Source organism: Tinamus guttatus, unplaced genomic scaffold, assembly GCF_059628265.1.
Source record: "Tinamus guttatus ecotype Peru unplaced genomic scaffold, ASM5962826v1 Tinamus_guttatus_pri_ptg000713l, whole genome shotgun sequence".
Taxonomy (NCBI): Eukaryota; Metazoa; Chordata; class Aves; order Tinamiformes; family Tinamidae; genus Tinamus; species Tinamus guttatus.
Genome location: NW_028289247.1, coordinates 1,030,703 through 1,055,388, shown reverse-complemented (window position 1 = coordinate 1,055,388; position 24,686 = coordinate 1,030,703). Strand labels below are relative to the sequence as shown.

At 39.6% G+C, this 24,686-nt stretch overlaps 1 protein-coding gene across 1 annotated transcript; it reads left to right on the top strand.

The window, feature by feature from the left end:
• Positions 1–1,607: 1,607 nt before the first annotated feature.
• NBN (nibrin) lies at positions 1,608–19,681 on the top strand. The gene is made up of 16 exons (XM_088537013.1): positions 1,608–1,640; positions 1,981–2,114; positions 3,252–3,397; positions 4,741–4,900; positions 5,393–5,496; positions 7,962–8,079; positions 8,206–8,396; positions 9,260–9,360; positions 10,603–10,741; positions 11,046–11,312; positions 11,612–12,068; positions 12,964–13,035; positions 14,015–14,170; positions 15,653–15,766; positions 16,147–16,196; positions 19,162–19,681. Exons 1-16 carry the CDS (start codon positions 1,610–1,612, stop codon positions 19,190–19,192), a joined length of 2,271 nt encoding a protein of 756 aa, XP_088393139.1. The 5' UTR covers positions 1,608–1,609; the 3' UTR covers positions 19,193–19,681.
• The last annotated feature ends 5,005 nt before the right edge of the window (positions 19,682–24,686 follow it).

Here is a 24,686-nt window from a genome sequence, read left to right as displayed (position 1 = left end):
GCAGGGCTATGAGGATGATCAGGGGCCTGGAACATCTGCCCTATGAGGAGAGGCTGAGGGAGCTGGGCCTGTTCAGCCTGGAGAAGAGAAGGCTGCGAGGGGATCTAATCAGTGTCTATAAGTACCTCAAGGGAGGCAGTGAGAAGGATGGTGCTGGCCTCTTTTCACTGGTGGACAGAACTAGAGGAAACGGCCAGAATCTAAAGCATCGAAAGTTCCACAGGAACTTAAGGAAAAATTTCTTAACAGTGAGGGTGACAGAGCACTGGAACAGGCTGCCCAGAGAGGTTGTGGAGTCTCCTTCTCTGGAGATCTTCAAAACCTGCTTGGATGCCACCCTGTCTCGATGACCTCTAGAGCCTTAAGCATTCTGTGATTTTATGAACCGTTGTACTATAAAAGTGAATAAGAAAATATGTTCAAACAGAATTTCAGAAGGTGCTTTTCAGTGTCTTTCATTGCTGAATTTCAATTTCTTTATCAGACACACTATTTTCAGGTAATATTTTCAGGAAAAAGTTGTCTCAAAGACTGAGAATCAGACACATTTTAAAAAATGCAATGTAACCTTGATGCCTCAAATAACAGCAGCAACGTTCACCTAGCTGCTATGATAAAAATAAAACATAAATGAAGATTGCCTTAATTTTAAAATGAAATGAAATTTATTCTGATTTACCATTCTCGCTTCAATTTGGAAGGGATTCAGGTGTGAATGTAGGAGATCTTAAGAATGGATTAACTGAACTATTAAAGCATCAAATCTCTGGTTTAAAGCAGATCAGGAGGTGTGGAGAGGAGAAAAGGTCTGCATCGAGAAACATCTTGTAGGATAACCTCAGGAATTATAGGTGTGTACACATGTCATTGGCTATTACAGCAATTAAACCCAGTAACACGTAGAACAATGTGATCTAAAATGCCTTTGCTAGCAGCAGTCTCCTCCAAGGGTATTAGTGTCTCAATAATCTCTTATGGCCTAAGAACTAATGACCATGTGAGAATTCACAGACATAACTTTAAAAATTAAAATATGCCTATATATTTAAAATATTTTATCCTGAATTCTCCCCTTCCATCTCGGCTTTGTGGGTTACAAATTGCCCATGGACAAATCCGAGCAACCTTGAGAACAGCAGCTGCCGTTTGCAAGGGCAGAGGGCCGCCACCAGCATTCCTTAGCTCAGATGCAAGCGCATTCGGGAGAGGGAAGGAATTTCCTCTTCACTTTCCACCTAAATTCAGCCGTGGGCACATGGGAATTCGACACCCCGCTGTTCCCCAGCTGAGGGCACACGGAGAGCACGTAGAGGTCGCCCAAGGCCGCGGAGATTAGCAAGAGCAGCACGGATCCTCCCGCGCGGTTTCCTCGTTGATGTGGGAATTGCCGGGATTTAATGGCGCCGCTTCCAGCTCCGCCCGCCGGGGCGGGGGGCGCCGCGGAGGTGGGATCCGCGCCGGGGAGGCACCGCGCATGCGCGCGAGGCCGTTGCTCCCAACGGCCGGGACGGCGCGGCGCAGCGGAGACCCGGGGCGGAGAGCGGGGCCTCCCGTCCCCCGCGGCGGCAGCGGCGCGGGGCGAGCCGAGCCCCGCCGGCCGCCCCCCGCCATGTGGAAGCTGGTGCCCGCCGCGGGAGCAGGTGAGGGAGCGCGGCGAGGCCGCGGCGCCGCCGCCGCTCTCCTCCCGCCCCGCCCCTCCGTAGTCACGCGGCGGGTGGCACCGGGTGGCGGTTGGGGAGAGATGTCCCCAAAATGCGAAGCCTCCTTCCGCCCTGTGACACTTCGTTTCTCGTCGCTCAGGTGTCCGCTTCCTCTGCCGGCAGCAGCGGCGGCTCATCCCGCTCGGCGCACCGAGCCTGTTTTCTCTGTATGCAAAACTGACATTCAAAGTGTATTAAAGAGCCAAGGGGTTCCTGAGAGCTTGGTGGTGTTCTCAATGAAGCGAGCTGACTGTTTTTCTCTTGTTTTGCTTTTCTCCAGGAGAGCCGTATCGGCTTCTGGCTGGCACCGACTATGTCGTGGGGCGCAAGAACTGTGCCATTTTGATACAGGATGACCAGTCCATCAGCCGGAGCCACGCGGTGCTCACTGTAACTCGTCCTGAGACAACCCTTGTAAGTAGCCAGAATTTTGCTACATTACCGATATACTCTGGGTGTGGAAGACTGCCTCAGTCTGCTGTGACTGTAGAGTTTCACTTTCATTTCAGCTTCACTGGTGTCTTATAACTGGAAATGAAACAGTGATCACTTGTCTTTGCTTAGTCTTTAATTCTCCTCCAGCTTGCAGCAATATGTTGAGAAATTGAGTGCCATAGTTCCACTGGCCCGGGTTCCCATATGGGCGTTCCTTCTATCCCCAAGTGAAGATTTGTTAGGCGTTTGCATTAAGATAGTAGTATCAGAAAAAAATAATGTAACTAAGTTTCCCTGTTTAGACAAGGATTAGGTCTTGGTTCTAGAGGGCGTTTCAGTTGTCATCTTCCCATTGCGGTTCTCGAGGTCATGCTTGACTCCACACCATATTTGTTTAGAGAATTGTGGAAATACTTATTTCCCAAGGAGGCTCAGCAAGCAGCACCTTAGTATCCCTTGCACATTCTCATTTTTACTGACACTTAAAAAAAACACTCAGTGGGAATTTCATTTTTGTAATGATGCATAATATTTGAAAGAAAATATTCAAAATGTATTTGTCCATGTTAATAATATACTGGATAACTGTGTAGCAGAATTTTCTAAAAGTGAGCTGAGTTTCCTCACTGCTTACGAACTGATGTCTGACCATGACAGTATCTATCTAACCTGCTCTCAAGAAATTCTGGTGTCGCCAGACTTTGCAGCTTGCAGAAGACCAAAAATGCCTATAGGAGGAAATAGGGTATCCCTTACTAGATGCCATAGGTGCTAAGTAACTTGGGCACCTATGCCAGGGCTAAACAGCAGGTTAAAGAATCAAAAATAAATCTCAGAGTCCTGCTACATTGTGATTGCAGAGGCTCTGGGGTAGCCTTGCAAAACCTCCAAAAGTACTGGATATAAGCAGTATTAAAGAACTGAAGCTGGAAGTGTGTGCGTTTTCCTTCCCTGCTTTGCAGTAGGAAAGAGAGATGCACAGCCAGCATCATTTTCCAGAATCTTTACTTAGGATAATATCTTATGGGCTTTTTCTAACATATCTACTGCTTTAATATATAATAACAGAAACTTGTTTCCAGTTAACTAACAAGGCTTATTTATGCTTATTTTCAGAGCCAGTCTCTCTCAGGCCCTCTATTAACAATAAGAGATACCTCCAAATATGGTACCTTTGTTAATGGAACAAAACTGAATGGCGCTTCAAGGACTTTGCAGTCTGGTGACAGAGTCAATTTTGGAGTCTTTGAGAGCAAGTTTAGGTAAGAACTAGTTACACTGATAGTAAAATGCCAGTTAGATGATTGCGGCTTTCAATAGGAGTATTTTAGCACGTCCTGTAATGTTACAAGAAGAAAAAACAATAAAAAATTCAAATTGCAGGTTTTTAGAAAGCAAAGGAGATAAAAAAGTATTATTTGTTTATATTCTGCACTGACTACTTCTGACATTGGCGTTTTGGAAGATGTTGTACCATGTACACTGAACGTCTTCAGACTATTCTAAATTAAGAAGAGCTTAGTTAAAGTGTTAGTTAAGGAAAAATAATTCTAAAACAAATTGCTCCGAAGAAAAGAGGGAAGTTTAGGGGAGAGAAAGAATTTTACTTAGTTCTTAGTAGCTGTTTATAAGGTAATGAGAAGATAATTGGAGAATGCTTTAGCTATCAGATGCTGTTACTGTGACATATGCCTGCTTCCTCTTTAATGAACAAAACTTGCTATTCATTTTCAAATTTAATGTGCAAATGAGCAAATCCCTGCAAATATATAGCAGCACTCCTTCAGGTAAAGTGGCAGATAAATAGCATGTTTACTAAAGACCTCTAAAATATGTATTAAGGCAACCACAATTTGGCCTTTTTTCTTAAAAGTTAAGTACTCTATTACTACTTCTATTATTTAATGGTAAAAGAGCTTCTTACAACAATTTGCTTTGGATGTTTTAGATAAACAACCCTGAAATGTACAGGATCTCATGTCACAAAATCAAACGCATTGTGACTTTTGCACCTGAAAGATGATTTTAATCTCTTTTTGCCTTATCCACTGAAGGCAAACCTTGGAATCTAGTATGCTGTAATTCCATGTGGAATTCCGTTTATGTCTGCAAATGTGAATAGGCATATGGTCTAGAGTAATGGCCATCCATCAAAAATTACTTAAATTCTGTGGAACTTCTATTTCTTAAATATTAATTAATTTACTTTACAAACTCTTCTGTTAAACATACTTTTTACCTCTAGAAGCGCTTTTTACCTTGGGGAAGAACAAACAACAGCAACAAAACAAAAAAACCCAAAAAACCAGCCTTGCAGCACTCTGGAGGCACTCATGCCATGAGAGGTCTGTGTATTTTTTGGGACCAGAGCATTTGGGTAGCCTCAGAAATATTTTAGGCATTAAATCAAAATGCTATTTATATTTTCTGAATAAAAAACAGTATTTGCATTCTTCAGTTAATTTTAAATCCTAATTCTTGTATCCTTGATCCATGTAAGATGTATGGGGTTGTTGTGAAACAAACATAGTTAACAGTCATATCTGTTTTTCACAATTCTTCACTGAAACTACAAAGACGATTCCTTTATGTTTGTTCCTTGCAGAGTAGAATACGAGTCTTTAGTTGTCTGCTCCTCGTGTTTAGACATCGCTGGAAAAACTGCTCTGAATGAAGCCATCCAGCAGCTGGGAGGCCTTGTAGCCAACGAATGGACCACCGAGTGTACTCACCTTGTTATGGTGTCAGTGAAAGTTACTGTTAAGGTATGTTGAGCTGCTGAATACTGATTGAGCTGCTTTGCAATTTTCCTGCAAATGGGAATGGTTAAGTTCTGGGCCTGCTCAAGACTGAAAAAGATGCGTTTGACTTTAGCTGGACAAATTTTCCCTTTGCAAAGCAATACAAAACTATTCTTTTTTTTTTTTTTTTCCAAGTTTAGAAAGAGATGTACTTTGAGAGTTTGGAGAGAAGAGAAAATGAATAAAGCTATTTAAATAAAGGAGAGAGTAGGGAGGGAATGGAGAAAGATAAACATGCATCTCTATTTCAAACAAAAATGTCAGTGCAGAGTGCAGAAATTAACAAACAATTAAAAAAAGTTAAAAGCAAAATTAACCAATTTCTCAACAACAAAGTCAAAATTGTATTCATTTGTGCAATATTTTCCACTTTTGAGAACTTACAAAACTAACGTTAGTTGAAGCATATTCTAGATGAGCTTTTCAATGCAGTAAATTTATTTTCCATCTTTTCAGACTATATGTGCTTTGATTTGTGGTCGACCGATTATAAAGCCAGAGTTTTTTATTGAATTAATCAAAGCTATTCAGTCCAGACAATGTTTGCCAGCTCCTGAAAGGTAAGTATCATATTTTCAGTGTCACAGAACTACATTTATGGGAAATAAATTATCAAATAAGTATACATTTATCTGCTCACCTTTAACAAACAGTATGAATTGCAGTAATTTTAGTTGCAGAGGAATGCTTAATATGAAACAAATTTTAATGTTCCGAAGCTGTTCTTGCTTTCATCTCTGGAGTTCATGTTTATAAACATCTCCCTCTCCCTCCCTTTCTCTCATACATATATATGTTAACTCTTGATATTTATTATATGTATTGAGATTTTACTACCTCTGCATTGGAATTTGTTGTCAGAAGTTGCTCTACAATCTCCATAGTAATATGTTTGAAACAACCTTTATACTCTTTGGAGAGTAGATAAATTAACACCATTTTTATGAAAAAAAATTTTATAAAAGAAAAGCTTATTTTAGTATGAAAACATATATAATACAGTTTTAGGGATTAAATTAACATGAAAGGGTAATTCTTATGTTGAAATAAATAAATATTGCAGAATAGCCCTTCTGGTCACTTTTTCCATGTAGACAAGTCTAAATAATCCTGTTATTCTATGAGAGAGTTTCACCTGAGCCTGTAAAGCAACCATTTTTATCATGAAGAGGGAGACTGTCTGCTTTTTTTTGTATGAACACATAATTTATGCAGGTAAGAAATTCTCATCATGTATTATTTTAAAAAAAGTAAATTCCAGATACCTGTTCTTTAATCATTTCTATTCCTATCATGCTTTCAAAGACATTAAAAAAATAAGACAACAAAGGCAAGTTGAAATAGTACTTGGCATTTGGAAAATAACAGGTGTTGAGCCCTTATCTTAGTTAATAGGGAAAATAATTTGTGAAGTCAGGTTATTTGAAGTGCATTAAACCCAATAGGATTTTTCTGGATGGGTTGTTTTGCCAAATGGATACCAGACCGTTGAGGTAGGTGAAATGAACTCTGAGGAAGAATAGAAATAACTTGGTTGTTTTTAATTTTTATTTATAAATGTGTGTGCGCGTGCACATGTATGCGCATCCACATACACACTTGTATGCTTACAAATCTATCCATATGTGTATGCATGTCATGACATAGAGATTTAATTAATTTTTCTTAATGGGTCTGGTAATAGCTGTTGATAGAATAGTTTCAAGGAGCAGGGAAAGGGCAGGTAAACAAACCTCAGTGGTGTCCCCAGGGTAAAGGGAGGGGAGCTGTAGAGCATTCAGGAAACTTGTAGCTGTTTGTTAGGTGTTAAATATATTTCACAGCATATAACAGTGCCTTGCTGGAACAATAGTGCCAGTCTGGAGCAAGTGGTAGCAAAGATTCTTTTAGTTTCTAGATGCTGTTTTACAATTGCAGAGGTTTATTCAATGTATCAAACTGGCCATCTCAAGAGTTTTTCATCTTTAAAGCTCATTTATTTTCCACTTTAGAAAAGAAAGGCAGAAACTTGGTAAACTTCTTTCTTCCACTTAAACTTTTGTGTTGTGTTTTAAAGCATGTGGGAAAACTAAAGAGAAACTACTGAGAGTTCCTGTCTGGACATCAGTTGTGTCAGATTGTTTGTTTATGTTACTGCCACTGAAAGCCAACCACTGGTGGCCTTATCTTAGATTAGCTTGTTTTAGTGGTACCTCCCTGTGAGGCTGCTCTTACTGTTTATTTAAACCGCTTAGGCTCTTAAAAGTGGGGTGTGCACTGTCAATTCTTTAAGTATTGAAGTCCTGAGAGCAGACAGTGTAATTCAGCGGTCAAGTGCCCCCTAAAATAGAATTTGGTAGGTATGTTTCTCTAACATTTTTCTTAACTATTAAGACCCTCAGAGGAACTGAGCAGTACTCATAGTGGTGTTGCTGAATTCAGAGCTTTTGAGGAGAGTAGGAGAGTTTCAGAATCCCATGATAGAAAGAGAGTATGTCCCCTTGGAACTTAAATCAGGACTGGAGGGGAGTTTCAGAGGAAAATAGATGAAGATTGGTTGAGAAGGAGAAAAGAGAGAGGGAGGAGGAAAAAAAAAAAGGCAAGTTGATCTTCTGAAGATTGCTGCTGAAATTCAGTTTCCAACAGGGAAGACAGTCTCCCCCTGAGGGATAGAGGAACCATTTTTGTTTGGAGATTGCTATTAGCTACTAGCTAATAGCTTCTCATTAGGTGCAAAATGAGATTGCATTCTCATTTATCAATATTATTAGTTCATAATGTACCATAGTTGCTTAAAATAAGCCGAACGCTTTCCTGAAAGTGTTGTGCTTTTTAGCCAAGGAAGGAGGAAATCTTGGTCTTAGCTTAGATGCTGAGAAATGAGAGACTCTGTTGCCTTTTTCAACTTCTTGAAAAATATTTATATAAATAGTTTTAATGGAAACGAGTACATTATTTTACCTGTAAAGCTTTCCCATTAAGTAGAAAGAAGTATTAGTAAATATTGATTTCTAAATCTGAATTTTATAACTCTGATTTTCTGCAGCTTTTATCCCCCAGTTGATGAGCCTTCCATTGGCACTGAAAAACTGGATCTATCTGAGCATCGTGAAAGGAAAAGGATATTCAGTGGAAAAACTTTCATTTTTCTAACTGCCAAGCAGGTAATTGGGCTTTTCATTCCAGAAGTATTGTAATCTGTGGACTCATACTCATTCAGTGCATCAGGATGTAAAGTTTTCCATATATTTATCTTTTTACATGTTACTTATTTTTTGCATTCTCTTTAGCACAAGAAACTGAGTCCAGCAGTTACTCTTGGAGGAGGAGAAGCAAAATTGATGACAGAGGGAAAAAAAGAAACTTCTTTCCTGACTGATCCGGAAGTTTGTGTTGTTGATGTTGGTCTGACAAACTCACAGATCCAAGTATCTGAGTCTGTAAGGAACTGGACTGATTCCATTCTGACTCTTCTGCATAGGTGAAGCATTGCTCTCTTATACTGCAGTAGAGTAACTTCAGATTTTTTATCATGATTACTCGTGGTGTTTGCATTCTTACAGTGTAGGATACCTAGAAAGAAGGCATGTTAATCATTGCTTTAAGTACTTACATAATGTAGTATTGTAGTAATTTATTTTTTGAACTAGAAAGAAAGGATTTGACTGATTTATGCTTGTTTTTTTTTTTTCTTTTTTTATTTAAGTTTAAAATGAATATATTCTGAAATGGAAGCTAGATTATCTGTACTGATATTGAATGAGAGAACAAGCATCTTAAAAATACTACCTTGTATAGTAATATATTGCGAAAGAAACCAAGAACCCAGCTCTGTAAAACTAGTAGGTAACACTGTTGAGTTCCCCTGAGTTTCCTGTAAAATGCAAGATAGAGGGAAGGCCCCACTGTGCTTACGCTTTCTTGGCTGTTTTACAAAGAGAGCTGTTTGTACTGAGATCTATCTCATCAGAAGTAATTGAGTCTTTCATGTCACTGTTGTAGTCAGGTATAATTTTGAATTAACGGAACACCGTATGTGGTTGAATGCCCAAGTCTGACACCAAGCGGAGAACGATGCATCTCCCAGATTCCTGGGACCAGGCAAGCTGCAGCAGCGAGAAACATGGAAGTTTGTACGTTTGGGTCACAAGTATGTTGGTGGAGAATTAGGCTGTCTTACTGTTTTGTGGAAAATTGTAGCGTAGACTGGTGTTTTTGCTTGGAGAAGGAGCGGAGCATTTTGTACTATGCCCTGTTTGTGATCATTTGCTGCTTCATCTTTGAATCTCTACTGAGAAGCATTTATTTTAGTGCTTTGTCTTAATATTGTTTGTATGTTGATAGCAAGGATCTAAGGGCTATTCCTGAGGCAGAAATTGGACTGGCAGTTATCTTCATGTCCACAGAAAGGTACTGCAACCCTCGAAAGCAGCCTGGAGACAAAGGTAATTGGAGGAAGAGAACTATAAAGTTAACAACATGGAAGAGGCAGTATTTCTACAACTGTGGGTTTTTTTGTTTTTGTTTTTTGTTCTTCGTTTTGCTAGTCTTAAATGTAGTCGAAAAGGTAACTCTTCTTTAATGGCCTTGCAATAAACTATGCTGAAATGTAAGATGTACGAGCCCAAGAAGGAAACATAACAGGGTATTCATTCAGTGTACAGCAAATAAGAAAAAATAAGAACAAATTTTAGAAATGGGTAAATAATGGGTCATGAAAATAATGAAATTATCATAGAAACCCTCAGAATTACATAAAGGAAAAATGCATGTGACTGAGAGATGAGTGGCAATTAAAAATACATTATTTTGTGTTGTAGAATCATCATGAGACAACTGGAACAGGCTGCCCAGAGAGGTTGTGGAGTCTCCTCCTCTGGAGGTCTTCAAACCCCACCTGGATGCCACCCTGTGCCACCTGTTCTAGGTGTCCCTGCTGGAGCAGGAGGGTTGGACTAGATGATCCCTAGAGGTCCCTTCCAACTTCAACCATTCTGTGATTACAAAGTGTGAAAATAGTCCCTGTCAGTGTCCTTTGATATAAAGATGAGGTGGTTGCATGAAGGCCAGGAGTGTAAACACAGTATCAAAGTTCTATAGTCTCTTCCTGCTCAATGGAGCAATAATGTAACTGGCTAAACAGAAAGCAGCAAAAAATGCTTTAAGGCATTCCCTCACTATGGTGATTGTGAGCAGCTTGTCTGTAGAGGGCATTTTATCTCTCTCTTTCTCTTTTTTTTTTTTTTTTCCCCCTTAAAATATGAAATAGCGGTTCTGTGCTATTAGGAGTAATCCAAATTATAACTGCTACATATTAGAGATCACTATGAAATGCTGAGTGCAGATGATACTGGATCTTGTGCTCTGCTTTTTTTTTTTTTTTATTATAATTAAGTCCATACTACTGTATAAATTCCACAGATCATTTTTAAATCAGTAAAATCCCATAACTTAGTGTATTTTTAACTAAAAATGAATGCCAGAATCCTCCCATATAGAACCATTTCTCTTTGATTTATCTGGACGATTTCATGATTAAGAAATAAAAAGCTTGAAGACCACTTTGTTAAAATTTCACTTGTTCAGTTACCGATGGTGGTAACATGATAATACATACCAAGAAAAACAGAATGGAAAAACAAAATGGATGATAACATTTTAACTTTTTTTCTTATGTTCATTTGCAGCTGCATCTAAAGCTGCTTCTACATCAGCTGTCCTAGGGCCAGCCATTTCCCAGAGTTTGGCTGTGGATGAAACCGTAGTGCCAGCGACTCTGGACAGCACAGTATACATAGCTGATACCCAGCTGGAAGAGCAGGCATGGTGAGCAGGAACAGAAATAGTTTCTAGCTAATATTTGCAAATAAAGTGAAATAGGTGGCAGAGGAGCTATATGATTGCCATGGGGAATGATGTAGAGGGTCTGAAATGAAATGACAGTAAACTGCCTATAATGAACTAATTCCTGATTTGAGATAGATACACTTATAAACAGTGTAAACAAGTCTGCTAAAAGTAGGGGTACAGCTTAAAAAAAAAAAAAAGATACTGTAAATCTGTGGTAACTTTTTAATGTTTCAACTTTTTAACTTTTCTTTTTCCCCTTCTTTCCCCCTCTCTAATACAGCACGGAGACAGTGAAAACTCCCCAGAGGGACAGAAGAGGAAAAATGGCTTTTCAGGATACAACTACTGTAAAGGGAAATCCTAGTATAAGTGGCAATGTAAATACAGGAACCTTGATGTCTAGAATGAACAAAACATCTGGATTTAGCCAAAAAAGTCATCCTCTCTCACCGGGTAAATTTTCAGAAGTGGCTAAACCTAAAGAGAGTGTCTCGCATCAGCAGTCCAACTCAATTACAAACTACTTCCAAGTAGCTAGAGGGAAAAGGTATGTTGAGACACTGTTTCTAGAAACTCACTTTAGCTCAAGGGTGTACATTTTTTTAAAAACACAGATTTGACTAGTATAGAAATAAAAAGTGGTGCTGCACTTTATTTATTTTCTCTCTCTCTTTTTTTTTTTTTTTTTAAAGATCAGTATTTTAAATCGTTGTCTCAAGGTAATTTATGTTCATATTTTGCAGTACAATCAGTAAAACCTCAGGAAGCTATTGTTTTGCTATTGCAGTTAATCATATTTAAGTATATATATTTTAAATTTGTTTCTTTAATTACCTCTTGGCTAAGGGAAAGAACTGAAGAAGGAGGAGAAACATCCGTACCTAAACTGGCAAAATTGGAGGAAACTTTGTCACCAGTTTTCAAGCATACTCAGTCCACAGCTTCATCAGCAGGGTACATCAAAGCAGAACAGTATCAAAAGGAAAGAAAGATTCTGGACCAAAAAGCAGATTTTGCACTGGAAGACACAGGTATAAAGAGGGAAACCAGTAAACTAGCAAATGATAAAACTGACAATACGGAAAAGCAAGCACCAAAGAAGAGAAAGGAGCTGGAGGATTTGTCTGAAGATACAGAGGCACTAGAAATTGTGTTTGGAAGCAGAGACCTAGACTGGAAAGATGACATGGAAGGTTATGGCCAGAAATCCCAAGGCAATATGCTAAAAAAAAGATGTTTGGAAGCAAGAGGAAGCAAAACTGAAGAAGTAAATGTAACCCCAAGAGAGGAGAGTAAAATACTGGTAAGTTATTTACTGAGGCAGCCTGACCTTTGGAAGTTACAATTTCATTAGAAGCATGCAAATAACTAAAGCTGCATAATTTAAAATATTTTAAAACTGTACTATTATTTTTACTTATGTAACCTTATACTTACTTCAGGCATCTTCTGTTGGATATTGTAGGAGTGTCTGGCATCTTTTCAGTCAGAGAATTTCTGGGAGTCTCACATAAATGTTTTGAGTTCTCTTGGGCAGGAATTTTAGGAATCTTCTATGTCCCTAAAAATGAGTTATTGGTAAACTGCACATATGAAAAGTCTGGTAAGCTTTTGTGAAAAAAAATGTAGTTTTAATGCTGAACAAACAAACTAAAAAGATGGAAAGTTTTCTGTCAAGTCAAAACAGGTGCAAATCATCTGAATATGAAACAATCTTAGTAATTTAGAAACTTAGTATCTACGGAGTGCATAAAGCTGATCTGATCATTTCAACCACTGTAAATAACTTAGGAAGTACCAACTTGGTTTTAAACTATGGGAGGAAAGGCACTTGCAGAATGCTTTTCCGTCCTAGTAAAGAAATGTCCTGTTGGAAATATACGAAATTGAAAATATTACTGTTTATATTTGGAAACCTTTTTAGCCTTTTTTGGAACCTGGCAGGACTTTGAAAGTTGTAGATGTGGACAAAGCTTTTGCTGCCTGTGTAAAATAAAAACATGTGAGCAAATAACTGTATTTGGTAGGAAAAAAAAATAGTGCAGTCAATTTTGTTACTGTTAGTGCAGTCAATTTTGTTACTTTTTTACTATTGAAAATTTTAAATTTATTGGAAGGAGTAGAAAGTAGTTGTATATAACTATGGAGTCATAGTTGCACTTAATTCTCGATTGTTTTGACAATATTTTCTCATACAGAAAGAAGAGGAACTTCGATCGGTTTTAACTCCTGGAAAGAAAACTGATATTAAGCAAGAGTTGTCAGCCATGGTAAGGAATACATCAATTGTAACTTCAAATGCCTTTGAGAAATGCTGACAAATAAACATCTAAATTTTTATTTTAAAATCATATTAGGGGATCTTATTTTAGGGTAAGGGATCTAATGGTTATACTCCTTTAAAATAAACCTTTGTAAATTTGAATAGGACAGTCTAAGTTCTTAGCTGGGTAAGGCAGCGAACTGTAGTTCATCTATACATCCATGTACTGATCCATCCGTTATGGATAATTACCATGACTGAAACTACCTAATGTAACTACCTAATGTAATTTTCTTGCCCCTTATTGTGGTTAATATTGGTCCTGGCATTTTTGTTAGGTAACTACTTAAAGACCAGACAAGAATGGGGTGGTCTTGTCTGCTCTAAAGAGATCACAACTAGAATGGAAGAGATGGAGTGTTGGAAGAACGTGTATAACATACGCACGTTAACAGCAAATAGCAAACAGCAAATGTGGGTTAGAGATAACCCGGGATGAAGAAAGGAGGGAGGCATAGCTGGGAATGACAGAGGAAAAGGTGAGGTGGAACAAAACTGAAATGGAAAATTTTGCAAGAAGAAACAAGCCAGTGAATGAGGGGCAGGATGGGTGTGTGTAGGGAGAGCAGTCCGGCAGGGAAAACGCTGTGCTGGTTTCCAAAGTGCGGTAAATCTCTAGTCTAGAATTTTGCTGAGGACGTTCAGCCTCATCTGCCTTGGAATCAAATGGAGTTCCCGGTTAAGTGAACAATCCTGGTGTTACTGGTCCAAGTAGGAGGCAGGGCGTAGAGAAGGAAGAGGGAAGTAACTCTTGGGTGATAGCTTAATTGCAAGTAAAACTGTGACTTTTTTAATGGAAGTGTATGTTGAAGCAAAATCCTAGTTAATCACAATGTCAAGGTTCCTCATTTATTACAGTGTTTTTTTAATAGTCTTGCTTTATCAACAGATTGTTGGAATTTAACCTTTCTTTCTTTCTACACAAGAACCACAACAGTCTTCAAGATGACTCCAGCAATCTTCCTAGCAGACTGCTGCTGACTGAGTTCAGGTCACTGGTTGTCAGCCGAGCAAAAACAAACAGTCACCTCTTTACAAACACCAGTTATGGGGGACAGAAAAATTTCAAGACCTTCAAAAAGGTTAGTGAATAGTTGAAATGGTCACAAGGTGGCACTGTTTTAAATATTTTTATAAAGTACTATGTTAATACCATAGAAATTAACAGTAAACAAAATATTGGCTCATAAAATAATATGCTAATTGTTTTTTTTCCCCTATAGCTACCATCATTAAAAAAAAAATTTCAGTTCTCTAGAAAAGTATCAGACTGATTAAAAAAAAATGTCCCAAATAACAAACTTGGAATAAGAGAGCACAAGTATCAGACAATCTTTTAAGTGGTGTGTACCATAATGTCAGCTAGAATCACAGAATGGTTGAGGTTGGAAGGGATCTCTAGAGATCTCTAGAGATCATTTGGTCCAACCCTCCTGCTCCAGCAGAGACACCTAGAGCACGTGGCACAGGGTGGCATCCAAGCAGGATTTGAAGATCTCCAGAGGAGGAGACTCCGCAACTTCTCTGGGCAGCCTGTGCCAGGGCTCTGTCACCCTCACAGCAAAGAAGTTCTTCCTCACATGGAGATGGAACTCCCTGTGTTTTAATTTGCACCCATTACTCCTCATCCTGTCACTGCCCACCAACAAGAAGAGTTTGGCCGCATCCTCCTTACATTCTCCCCTCGGGTATTTGTACATGTTGTTAGATGTTAAAAATAGTTGCCACAAAAGCAAACAAAAGTCTAGACAAGACACATCTTGGCAGAAAGTTTTTCTAGGTAAATGAAAGGGAGATATTTTCAAAGATTCCATAACTTCAGGTTGCACCTCCAAAAGGTCACCATTTTATTTGCAGGAGACCTACGCGGAGCATTTGATGAATCAGTCTTGCATTAGATAAATTAGTCTTGCATTTTATCTATTTTTATCTGTTCGCACTTTATTTCTCAGTAGCACGAAAAACTGTCACTTCATGAAAACGAGATTATTGCTTGCTTGGCTTTTGGAACTAACTTCAAGAAAATCCTTTGGTGGTCAGTGTAAAAAATATCACTTAAGCTCCTATTAAGAAAAACACAGTACGATGTAAGATTACTAAAAATGTATTTCAGTGAAGAAAAATGGGAGCATGTCAAATACGGCAACTTTTAAGCTATCTGAGAGGGTGCTGTCACTTTTTGAACATGTTTTAAACTTCTGAATAAACTTCAATATTTTTCCCACTTCTTTTAAGTTACTCATCTATTCTGAGTTAAAATAGAATCTATTAGTATATACAATCATTTCTAATGCTTTTGAGCTTCATTTGATATACTAGAGCAAAGTTGCCTTTGCAACTGGTTGCCTATTTAGCAGAGGCAACTTGTCATTTTTTTTTTCCTTTGGTAAAAGGAAGCAGTTAATAGCTTGCTGAAGATACTGGATTTCACCTTATCTGATGAATTTTAATCAGACAGACTTACTTTCATGCTATCTCAGTAGACTTTCTGAATTTATTAAAACAGACCGTTTACTTGTAGGGTGGTGCCTTGCATTGTGATTGTAAGCATAATTGTTGAACAGGTTGCTTATCCAGGGGCAGGACAACTTCCGTACATCATTGGAGGATCAGATTTGATTGCTCACCGTGCTAAAAAGAATTCAGAGCTGGAAGACTGGTTAAGGCAAGAAATGGAGGTAAGGAATTCTTTCTCAAAGATGAACAAAACGTAACTTGACTCCTGTCCAGTGGTTCCAACAACCAGTGGTCATTTCTGAATTATGCTTAGGGGAAAAAAACACAAAAACAAACAAAACACTTCTGATAAAAACTCAACTTAGCAACTAATAGATTAGCTTGTATAATAAATTTGTGGCTGCCTACAAACAAGTGGCCAAATTTGAGTAATGAAATATTATCCAAATTATCCGTTATGATAATGCAATAAATGGAGTAGTGGTGGTGGGGAAAAGTTACTTCTAGAGGGAAAACTGTTAGTACTGGACTGCATTGCTTTTCTCTATTGTTCATTATCCTCCTCATTAACATTAGATATTGAATCTTCTTATTTTGCCAGGAACAGAATCGACATGCAAGAGAAGAATCACTTGCTGATGATCTCTTTAGGTAAGAATTTTGTTTTAGTTGGAAGTCTATATTTTACATCACATCTTTGAACAAATTCCAGTTTTATAATAGAATACTCTTTACTCTTTTCAAAAATCCTTGTATTTCCACATCTTGCATATACTCAAACTGACTTTCATCTTCTGGTGAAGAAGATACCTTCAACTTTGTGTGCCTTTTTTGCCTTAATTTTTTATGCCTTAAATTTCCAGCTGCATTCAGACTTGCTCCATTTTCTAGAGTGAGTGTTCTCAAACAAAATGTTGCTATGTCTTGTCTCACATGCACATAAGCTGGGCAGGATTCCGGGGCCAGGTTATCTGACCTCAGTATTTGCCAGAGCCTGATGAAATGGTTTAAGGTTGCAGCTGAGTCACTTTCCTGAACTTCTAATCTGAACTCCCAGCAAAAAATGTTAGTGTCTAACACTTGCTTCATGCTGGCCATGGCACTTGTCTGTCCCTCTGCCGAGTCACTTGAGGGAGCTAAAGCAGCAGAAAAATAGTTCCATGACAACATTTTTGGCAGCACTGCTTTCTTTTCTGCTAAGGTCTCTGATTGAGTTAATAACTCCCATTTCCAGAATTTAAAGCAAAGATTTAAAAAAATCTTCAAGCATTCAATATAGCCCCTGTGTGACTTATCCTCTCTAAACTGCTTTCAAAGCCACACATAATAAAACAGAGATAAAAGATATCCTGTCTGTTTTCTTTGTTAGAAACTCCTGGAATGCCTTACTGCCTCTCCAGTCTTCAGACTTGGGAAAGGTGGCATTTTTATACCCACAATGCTGTGCTTCCAGTTTGGTTTTCTCTTATCAGAGTTTTAGACTAAGAGTTTTCAATCAGGTCTTAGTCGTTACTTGTGTCACAGGAGTGTGAGTGGGGTTTTTTTTGGAAGATGCAGGTTCCCCTTGGGATATTACTCTGTTGTAATTCTTTACATTATTCATCTCTAAAATACAGTCTGGTTCAGCAGTTTCCTTTCAATACCCCACACTTCAGTTATGCACCACATTCCCTAATCTCTCTGAATAATCCTATTCAGTTAACTTTTTGTCCAGTTTTTCAACTGTAATTCTGTTTTAATAATCTATAACTATTCTCTAATTTAAAAAAAATCTAAAGTAATTAAGTTGGCCCCTGTATCAAGTTTTTATCTCTGAAGTACAGCATTTAAGTATGACAACTATGAAAACATTTATAAAAATGTTGTGCAGCCTCATTATAATACTATTCTAGGATTTAAACTAGTTCAAAATACTTTGATTAGTTCTAGCCTTTCAAAACACAGCAGTAGAAACTTAAATCATGCGTGCTTATGCTTAGAAAAGCTTTTTACCTCAAAGTTAGTTCATTTCAGATGTTAAAATGCACAGTGTTCAACAGATTGTAACCAAATTTTGTGCTTAATCCTGAGTAATACCGCTTGGCATAATGCTAGTTTAATGATTGCAATTTGCCATGAAAACTGGATTTAAAGATGATGAACCCAGAAATGTTTGTAAGGTGAGTTGCTGCTAACTCAGGTCATGCTATGGTGCAGGAGGATGGGAAGCCCATATCACCCTTTCTGTTAAGCTGCAGATCAGATGGATTACGCTCAAAAATAGCCCTTTGTGATCATCATTCCCTGTTCATAGCGAGCTCTTTTGTCTCTCTGTGCCACAGTAATGGCATCTTTGTGCTCCTCTTTCCTGTTCAGGCCAAGACCATGCGCAGTTTTCTTTCTCACATAGTGTTGTTTGATTTCTTTCTGTCTGCAAAACATCATTGAGGATTCATTTAATGAGGAGAGATGGGTGAGATGGGCACAGGATGATGTTCAGGACTGCCGGTGTCTGCACTTGCAGATGGGTTAAAGCTGTGGGTGCCTCCTGGCAGGGTTCTCTGTACCATTCCCTTCTGCTCATCTGACTCTATTCCCCCCTCCTCTTTCCATAAAAGTAAGAGTTAGTGTCTGGAACACGTTCTTCAATGAAAGAACTGATTTGTAGCAAAGCTTTAGCAATAAAGTCAAATGTTAACAGGTTAAGTAGAAAGATGTTTTGGTTCAAAAAAGATTTGACTTACCTTAGTTTTCCATATGTGAAGAAACAAGCCACCACTGTGTGACTTTCAGCCTGTTAGTCAAATGCGTGCGCCCTGCTTCCACACCGTGGGGGTTTCAGTTCTGCCCCAGGGGCAGCGCAGCAACAGCAGTGGTCTCATACCTGCCTCGCTAAGTGGTGATGTGATTTGGCTCACAAGCTACAACAACAAAAAAAAAAAAGTGATGAATGAGATGAGAATTAGTGGAAGTGAAGCTGCCTGCTCATTCCGTTGTGTGTAAGGTATTCATGCATGATGCAAAAGCACATAAGGTATTCTAAAAAATGACCCAGGGCTTGGTGGGGGGAAAGAGGGCATGGGAGGAGTGATGCACAAATACAGAGAGAGAAGACCAAGTGAGAACGATACAGTTATAGTGTACAGTGTACAGACCAAGTGATAACAATATAAATATGTTGTAGTAAATCAGATCAATAGCTGGTATCCAGAAAGTAGGTATAAATAACTAAAAAAATGTAAAGGAGAAGAAAGGGCAATGAAATGCTTTACAAAGCAGGAGCCAGCAGAAGGGTTTTCTGCACAAGTCAAGGACAAGTCTTGTACACCACTGATTCACTCTGTACCCTCTTAAATGAGGAACTTGTACTGAGACAAAAGCTTGAAGGAGTTTATGTGTGTCAAGTAGATACTAAGTATCTAGTTTTGAGTTTATTGCACAGGTTTGAGCTTCTGCATCCCTCAGTGAAAGGCAACTACTGTAGTTAATCAAAGATATGCAGTCCAGGAAAGAATTGAACACCATCTAGTGCTTAATTGTGAATGCACTGTAATGCATAGTAAAGCTGCTTACATCACGTTCTTAACATTGAATATCATGAGATTTTGCTTCTTTATGACAAATCTTTTTCTTACAGATATGATCCTAATGTGAAAAGGAGAAGATAAATTGTGACCTGAATGTACAGTACTTCTCTAGCAAAATCTGCTTTCTGCTGCTTATAAATGTTTACTGATTACAATGTGTAATATATACATATACATGACCATTTAAACTGCTATTGTAAGACTTGTTTTTAAGTCTTGCTTTTATTAAAAGAGGAAAAAACAGTTTCTTTCACCATTTGGTTTATAGATTAGGCATGATTTCAAGGCCTTAACGTTCTTGCTTCAAAGTAATGAAAACTTCAGCAAAATACCATAGGTATTTAAGATTTCATTTCATGTTGTTTCTTTCTACTGTTTACTTTTAGTTCTGTTATTTGGTGGGGAGGGGGAAGAAACGAGTATCAGGCTTTTTTCTTTTTAATTTTTTAATTCTTTTTAATTAGACTTTTTTGGGGGGGTAATGTCACTGTATTGTTCTGATGTGGGAATTTTTGAAGACTTGTAAATTACACAAAATTTTAATAAACTTGGGTCTGAGTAGACAGAAAATGTTTACTGAGCTTAAACTTCTTCCCATTTGTGAAGTTGGTGACATTAGCTAGCCACTAGTTTTGTGAGATTGCAGATATTGAAACAAATGCTTTAATTTTAAAAATTCAGTCACTTTTGCCATGTTACCACTCTTTAAATTTCTGGTACATGTCTGAACAGTCTCCAGTTAAGTCAAACCCTCTTATACATTCAGAAACAAAGATACTGTGCCTCGGTAAGCCTTGCAGCAGTGACAGTTTAATTTCGGGTTCCTGAGAAGAGCGAGGTAGGTGCAGTTTCATTCTTTGGATGTTTTCTTTCGTGTGCAACTAGAGTAGAGGTTGAAAATAATTGTTCAAGGGAAGCCTAGAAACTACAACTATCAAAATTTTACATTATCTATATGCTTTCCTGTACAGGAGACAGTGAGAAACAGCTACCCCTATACCTCAGAAGTAAGAATTCTGATAGAGCTGCGTCTCACATCCTGTAACTAGTTTTCAGTTGTATCAGGACTCAAGGTAGAAGGCAGGAAGATTTGTTGGGAAGGATTTGATCATTTCCAGGAGCCAAATTAACAGAATAAAGCAATGGTTAAAGTGTATTTCTTTGGCTGTGGGGCACATTCACCAGGGCTGGGTGACAACTCCTGCCTTCAGAGATGAAGCTGCAGCCTCCTTGACTGTTCTTCCTTCCTCACCAAGCAAAATCTTTTTCTTTGCAGTTCGATGAATTTTTGAACTGAAAATGGGAATGCTTCAGGTGCACAACTGCGCACCAGTCCCCTCTTCAACTGATCCTGGTGATAACTATTACTTATTTTTAATAAGGAAGTAGAAAGTGTAGCTTTCTAAAATTAACCTCCTGTTCCTCTGTGGGTAGGAAATGCCTGTGCAAATATTTCTGCTAGACACTTGTCTTGGCTTTTTGGGGGGAGGTGTTTGGGTTTTTTAGTTTTTTTTTTTTTTTTTTTTTTTAGGCTTAAAAGAGGTCCCTTCTTTGCCCCTTTGAACCCTCTCTTTGGGGAAGACACGAAAAGTTCCGTCTGAAAAGGAAAGAAAGATTAACTTGAACTTCAGAATGGGGAATGGCATGGGAAATAATGTGTGTGACCCCGCGCTGAAGACTTGGGCAAAGGACGATGCAGAGGAGCCTTCCTCAGAGAAGGGGAGGAGGAGTTACCTGAGCCGCCTTTGTGCATTTTCAGAAGTATTGCCTTGAGGAAAGGTAGCCTGGGGAGAAACGTGTGGATCCTGGAGCTGAAGGGAGAGGAGAGAGTCTCTTGTTTGAGCTCATTTGAATTTGCAGCTTTAAATCACTTTGAAGATCCATTTGTTTAAAAGGTCTTAGAGGCCAGAGATAAAGTCTTCATGACATGTAGGTTTCCACATGTATTAGATCTAGTATTCACATCTCCTCTTATCTAGATCTTTTTTTATGGCTTTTTTTTTTGAATGATTTATGTTTATCACAAATACTAAGTCGTTAAAGCTTTTGGTATTAGGGGTGCTTGTGATATTTTATAGGCATTTTTGTAGTGATTTACCTTTGCATTTCTCAACTGCACGAAGCTAAACGTCCTCGCAACACAAGAGAGGCAGAGCGAGGGCAGCGTTGCTGCGAGGGCAGCGTTGCTGTGGTGCAGGCGCTGTTTTCCTCCAAGGCCCAGTCCCTGGGCACTGTGAGCTGTGGCCCCGTGGGGACTTGTCCCTCCCTCGCTTCAGGGTTGCCGTGAAGCAAACACGGCCACCCCGCTCCAGGGCGGCTGCTGTGGCGGCCTGGAGGAGATCTCTCACCACCCCCCTGGCTTTTCTCTGGGAGGTATATTTAAAAAGGCAGTAACAGACATGATATCTAAGCTCTTCCCTCACTTCAAATCACAACCTGCAGCCCTCCCCTACCCCCTCTTTGACAAAATCGTGCTGTTACCTAAAAATACCAAGCAAGGGCTTATCTTCTTCATCCCTCCTTGTCTGTCTGTGTAACCACAAGCTCATCTGCAGCTGCGGCGGGGGGAGGAACTGCCTTTCTGTACCCACCTCGTCTTCGCTCGCGCAGGAAGGAGACGCACACAACGCACAGACTGAATATACTCTTTATTAGCAAGGCTTTTAAAGCGCAGTCTGGCATGCGGCGGCTCAGCTGAGCGCAGAGGAAGGCGGCGGCGCTGGAGCTGCTTCACGCGCCACCTCACTGGAGCTTGGGCGCCACATCCGTGCAGTGACAGCGCGCGCTCAGCTTAGCTCGCACCCGCCTCAGGCGACTGCCCCCATCACTGCCTTTTTCAGGAAAACCTAACAAGATTTTTTTCCTTTTCACTGTTGAAATTTTTCTGCCCCTGCCTATCCTCGCTCCCCTCTTCTCAGGGGGAGCAGTAGTGGGAAGGCCCCAGCGCCCCCATCCCCATATACCCTGAAAACGAGCTGCTTGTCTGGACCAGCTTCCTCTGTCTCACCCAATTCCTCCGTGGCTCCAAGCCTATGTCGCTGCCCCTGTGTCCCACAGGATCCATTCCAGGTTTGCCTCCACCTCAGTGCATGCCTGGCACACCAGCTGAAGAGCTGATTCAGCCTACTGAAGGGCTTACTGCACAGCCCACTTGGTTTCCCAGGGGGTTTCTCAGGCCTCACGCTTACCATGCCTTTTTCCTAGCACTTTCCCTCCCTTCAAAACTCACCCTTCTCTTTTTTTTTTTTCCTCTGAATCCATCTACTGTCACCTTTGACCACTTGCGTGGAGTCCCAAACTCACCATTTCTGACCATATTTCTAGTTGATCACCTTAAAATCTAAGGCAGAGATGGCAAAATATTCCCGCTCTCTCCTCACTGCTCCTCTTTTACCATTTTTCTGACCCTCTCACCACATTTCCAGGGCAGTAGGTCTCATTTGCATAACATTTTCAAACTCCCTCCACTAACAACTTTGGCAACTACTTTAGCAACCCTTATATATCATTTTGCTTCAGGTTTCACTATCAGAACCACCTCCAGTAGGAGCTACAGCACCAGATCCATCCCAAACGCTCAGCCAGGTTGTCATTTTTTTCCCTACACCTCTGCACATCCCTCCGGCACCCCCAGGGCTTCGCCCTGCCCTCTGCTTTAAAGGGCTTCTCCAAACCGTAATACTGAACTTCTAGGTGAAACCGCTTGAGTTTTATTCCTGTTTCATTTCATCTCAGTGCTCGGTTTGCACACAAGAAAACACACACGAGCTCAGCATGCAAGACTTGGTCGGGGTTATCATCTCATCAAAGCTGAGGTTTTGCTCACGAGTCACTTGTAGCTCAGGAGGAAGATGCAGTTCAGATGTTCTCTGAAGTCCTGTTTATACCACTCTCGTCTACATAAGAGCACATAACCCACAGGGATTTCACAGAGTCACAGAATCACAGAACGGTCATGGTTGGAAGGGACCTCTAGAGATCATCTAGTCCAACCCCCCTGCTCCAGCAGGGACACCTAGAGCACGTGGCACAGGGTGGCATCCAGATGGGTTTGAAGATCTCCAGAGGAGATTCCACAGCCTCTCTGGGCAGCCTGTGCCAGGGCTCTATCAGCCTCACAGGAAAGAAGTGTTAATCATGTTTGTCGCTCTCCGCTGGACCCTCTCTAGAAGCTCAATGTCCTCCTTGTACTGGGGAGCCCAGAACTGCACCCAATACTCCAGGTGCAGCCTCACCCGGCCAAGAGGGCACACTGCTGCCTCATGGTTAACCTGTTGTCAACCAGGACTCCCAAATCCCTCTCTGCAGAGGAAGCAGAAATACTGAGGCAGGAAGCATGGAAGTTGGGTTTGCCCATAGCTCTGGCTCCAGGCAGGGCACCTCAGAGCATCTTCCACCCCCAGGCACAAACCTTTACCTCGTTTAAAGCTCTAATTCCACAACCGGAAACTAGATCTGTAGGAATCACACATGCATACCGACACAAAATGCAGCAGTTTCATCCCAGTGCAGGTGTATTCCCAACCAGTAATTGCAATGAATTTTCATGATCATATGTCATACTCAAAATTATTATGTATCACAGGTTTAGGTTACTTACTGTTTCTGCTTAAAAAGGCAAATTATTTTCTTCATAATCGCATTGAGATGCAGTAAGTCTAGAGCTCAGCATATTTAAGACAACCTCAAATAACATTAACTATAAAAATGAGCATCTTAACTATATTGCCAATGCATGGTTGAATTCATACCATGTAGGCAATGCACAAATTAATATAAAAATCACCTCATTTATGTTTATCTTTATGCAATTAAGATGGCTCTAAACTAAGATTTATTACAAGCATTTTTATCATTTTATACTTGACCAAGAAAGGAAGGCTTTAGACTTCCACTGATAATTATGTCATTTTAACCCTTCTGCTTTTCAACTTTATGTAGACGTATCAGTAAGTTACCCGAGCTTGTGTGGAGAGGCCTGTAGTAGGTGCAGAGAAAAGACACTTATAGCATAAAGATATCTCAACAAATTATGGAAGTCAGACACTGGGACACCACTAGCAATTTCGCAAAGTCTAAATCCAAACCTAATTTCCTCTTTCTAATCTGCTCAAGTTCTAATACAGACATTTTACTCATGCAAATACAATACCTTAATCTAACATGACATTCTTCAACACGCACACACAAAAGCACCCACAGCAGGGAATTTAAGTGGATAACATCTATTCTATCACACTGGGCCTGACTTAAAATGTTTGGAATGAATCAATGAAAACCAAGCACGTGGCCATGGAGAATTCAAAAGATAATCTAATCATTTTCTAACCAGTGGTTGCTTACCTCACTACAGAGAATAATCCCTGAGTTTCAAAAACTGCAGACTAAACTAGTTTTAATGTTATATGCTGCTCCATAAACAAACAAACAAACAAAAAAAAAAAAAAAAAAAAAAAAAGGAGAAATAGCCAAAGCTTGGTCAAATGGCAAATGAGAATATCTATCGTTCATCAGTCTTCCTGAACTCTGTGCTGAGGAAACTTCTCATACATTTTTTTTTCTGAATTTGTATTTC

Coding starts and splice junctions, on each gene's coding strand:
- NBN (XM_088537013.1), top strand. CDS start 1,610: ATGTGGAAGCTGGTGCCCGCCGCGGGAGCAG. Junction 11,313..11,611: donor CAAGTAGCTAGAGGGAAAAG/GTATGTTGAGAC, acceptor CTCTTGGCTAAG/GGAAAGAACTGAAGAAGGAG. Junction 12,069..12,963: donor GAGAGGAGAGTAAAATACTG/GTAAGTTATTTA, acceptor TTTCTCATACAG/AAAGAAGAGGAACTTCGATC.